The sequence below is a fragment of the Plasmodium reichenowi genome, chromosome 9 (assembly GCF_001601855.1).
Source record: "Plasmodium reichenowi strain SY57 chromosome 9, whole genome shotgun sequence".
In the NCBI taxonomy this organism is placed as follows: domain Eukaryota; phylum Apicomplexa; class Aconoidasida; order Haemosporida; family Plasmodiidae; genus Plasmodium; species Plasmodium reichenowi.
The window spans coordinates 672,926-675,615 of record NC_033654.1 but is presented as its reverse complement, the minus strand read 5'-3'; the positions used below and the strand labels follow the sequence as shown (position 1 = coordinate 675,615).

Here is a 2,690-nt window from a genome sequence, read left to right as displayed (position 1 = left end):
AAGTAGTAAGGATTATAAGTATGCTTATAAAATATTTATATTATTTATATGTTTAATTTTATTACGTGGATTTAATATATGAGATATACGTATATTATAAAATATATATATATCATTTATTATTTACGTATAAAATACATATTATATATATAAATTAATACACATATGAAATATATATTATATAATCATATAATATTAAATATATGTAATATTTCATATAATATTGTTACAAAAGAATTAAAATATTTTTATCATAAATTGTTATTTCACCTATAATTGTTATTAATATATACTATTATATATATATATATATATATATATATATATATATAATATAATATATATATATATATATATTATATATATTTTTTTTTCCCATTTTGTGTGTACAATATATATTATTATATATATAATATATATATATATATATATAATATTATTACAAAAAATATATATTATATATATATATTTTATGGATTTCTAAAATAAAAAAAAAAAAAAAAAAGTGTAAAAAGGATATTTCTTGCTACATAATATTATTATTTAAATTAGGTTAATAGTTTTATATTTATTTACACATATTGAAGAATAAATACAAAAGAAAAAAAAAAAAAAAAAGGAAATTTTCCATTTATCATTTATATATACATTTTTACTTCATCCGATTTATTTATAAAATGTATATTTCATATATTTCAAGTATTTAATACATAAATATAATAATATATACATATAATATATATAATATATTTATACTTTTATTTATTTTATTTTATTTTTTTTTTTTCATATTTATATTCATATTTTTCTTATTATTATATATTCTCTTTATTTATACATTTCTTAATTTAAATAATATCGTGAGAGATATTTTTTCAAAAATTTCTTATATTTTTCAAAATATACATGTTTCTAAAAAAAAAAAAAAAAAAAAAAAATTGAAGATATATATATATATATATATGTGTACGTTTCGAATACTAAATTTATATATATTTTTATGAATATCAAAATATATATATTATATATATATATATATATATATATATATATATATATATATATATATATATATTTATATTTATATGTATTACATTTGATTTGATATGCCCGTTAATTATAATATCTAATAGTATTTAATAATATATAATAATATTTACTAATATTTAATATTATTTTATATAATATATATATATATATATATATATATATTTTTTTATGTATTTTTATTTTATATATTTATATATATATATATTGTCAAATATATATATTTTTGAATTATAAATTCAGAAAAAAAAATGAATTATTGTAAAACCACGTTCCATATATATATTTTTGTCTTGTTCTTTATAACCATTTATGAAATAAAATGTCAACTACGCTTTGCGTCTTTGGGTGATTGGGGTAAGGATACAAAAGGTCAGATATTGAATGCAAAGTATTTTAAACAATTTATAAAGAATGAAAGAGTTACATTTATCGTTAGTCCTGGATCTAATTTCATTGATGGAGTTAAAGGCTTAAATGATCCAGCATGGAAAAATTTATATGAAGATGTTTATTCAGAAGAGAAAGGAGATATGTACATGCCATTTTTTACAGTATTAGGTACAAGAGATTGGACAGGAAATTATAATGCTCAGTTATTAAAAGGTCAAGGAATATATATAGAAAAAAATGGAGAAACATCTATTGAAAAAGATGCTGATGCTACTAATTATCCAAAATGGATTATGCCAAATTATTGGTATCATTATTTTACACATTTTACAGTATCAAGTGGACCATCTATAGTAAAAACTGGCCATAAAGATTTAGCTGCTGCATTTCTTTTTATCGATACATGGGTTTTATCATCTAACTTCCCATATAAAAAAATACATGAAAAAGCTTGGAACGATTTAAAATCCCAATTATCTGTTGCTAAAAAAATTGCTGATTTTATAATAGTTGTTGGAGATCAACCTATTTATTCATCTGGTTCTTCTAGAGGTAGTTCTTATTTAGCTTATTATTTATTACCTTTATTAAAAGATGCAGAAGTAGACTTATATATTTCTGGACATGATAATAATATGGAAATCATTGAAGATAATGATATGGCTCATATTACATGTGGATCGGGTTCTATGTCTCAAGGTAAATCAGGAATGAAAAATTCCAAATCACTCTTCTTTAGTAGTGATATTGGTTTTTGCGTACATGAATTATCAAATAATGGTATCGTTACCAAATTCGTCAGTAGTAAAAAAGGAGAAGTTATATATACACACAAACTTAATATCAAGAAAAAAAAAACACTAGATAAAGTTAATGCCTTACAACACTTTGCTGCCTTACCCAATGTCGAATTAACAGATGTCCCGTCAAGTGGACCCATGGGAAATAAAGATACCTTTGTTAGAGTTGTAGGAACCATTGGTATTCTTATAGGCTCCGTAATTGTTTTTATTGGTGCTTCCTCTTTTTTATCAAAAAATATGAAATAATTTTAATCCTACACATTTTCATCGTTTATTTTTTTTTTCTTTTTTGAAAATATCTTTGTGACGATGAAAAGAATCAAAAAAAAAAAAAAAAAATAAAATAAAAAAAAAAAAAAAAAAAAAAAAAAAAAAAAAAAAAAAAAAAAAAAAAAAAAAAAAAAAAAAATAAAAAAAAAAAAAAAAAAAAAAAAAAAAAAAAAAAAA

General features: G+C 18.7%; 1 protein-coding gene across 1 annotated transcript; it reads left to right on the top strand.

The window, feature by feature from the left end:
• Positions 1 to 1,298: 1,298 nt before the first annotated feature.
• Positions 1,299 to 2,489, top strand: PRSY57_0916000 (glideosome-associated protein 50; the record flags this gene model as incomplete). The annotated part of the gene is made up of 1 exon (XM_012907400.2): positions 1,299 to 2,489. One exon carries the CDS (start codon positions 1,299 to 1,301, stop codon positions 2,487 to 2,489), a length of 1,191 nt encoding a protein of 396 aa, XP_012762854.2.
• Positions 2,490 to 2,690: the final 201 nt, after the last annotated feature.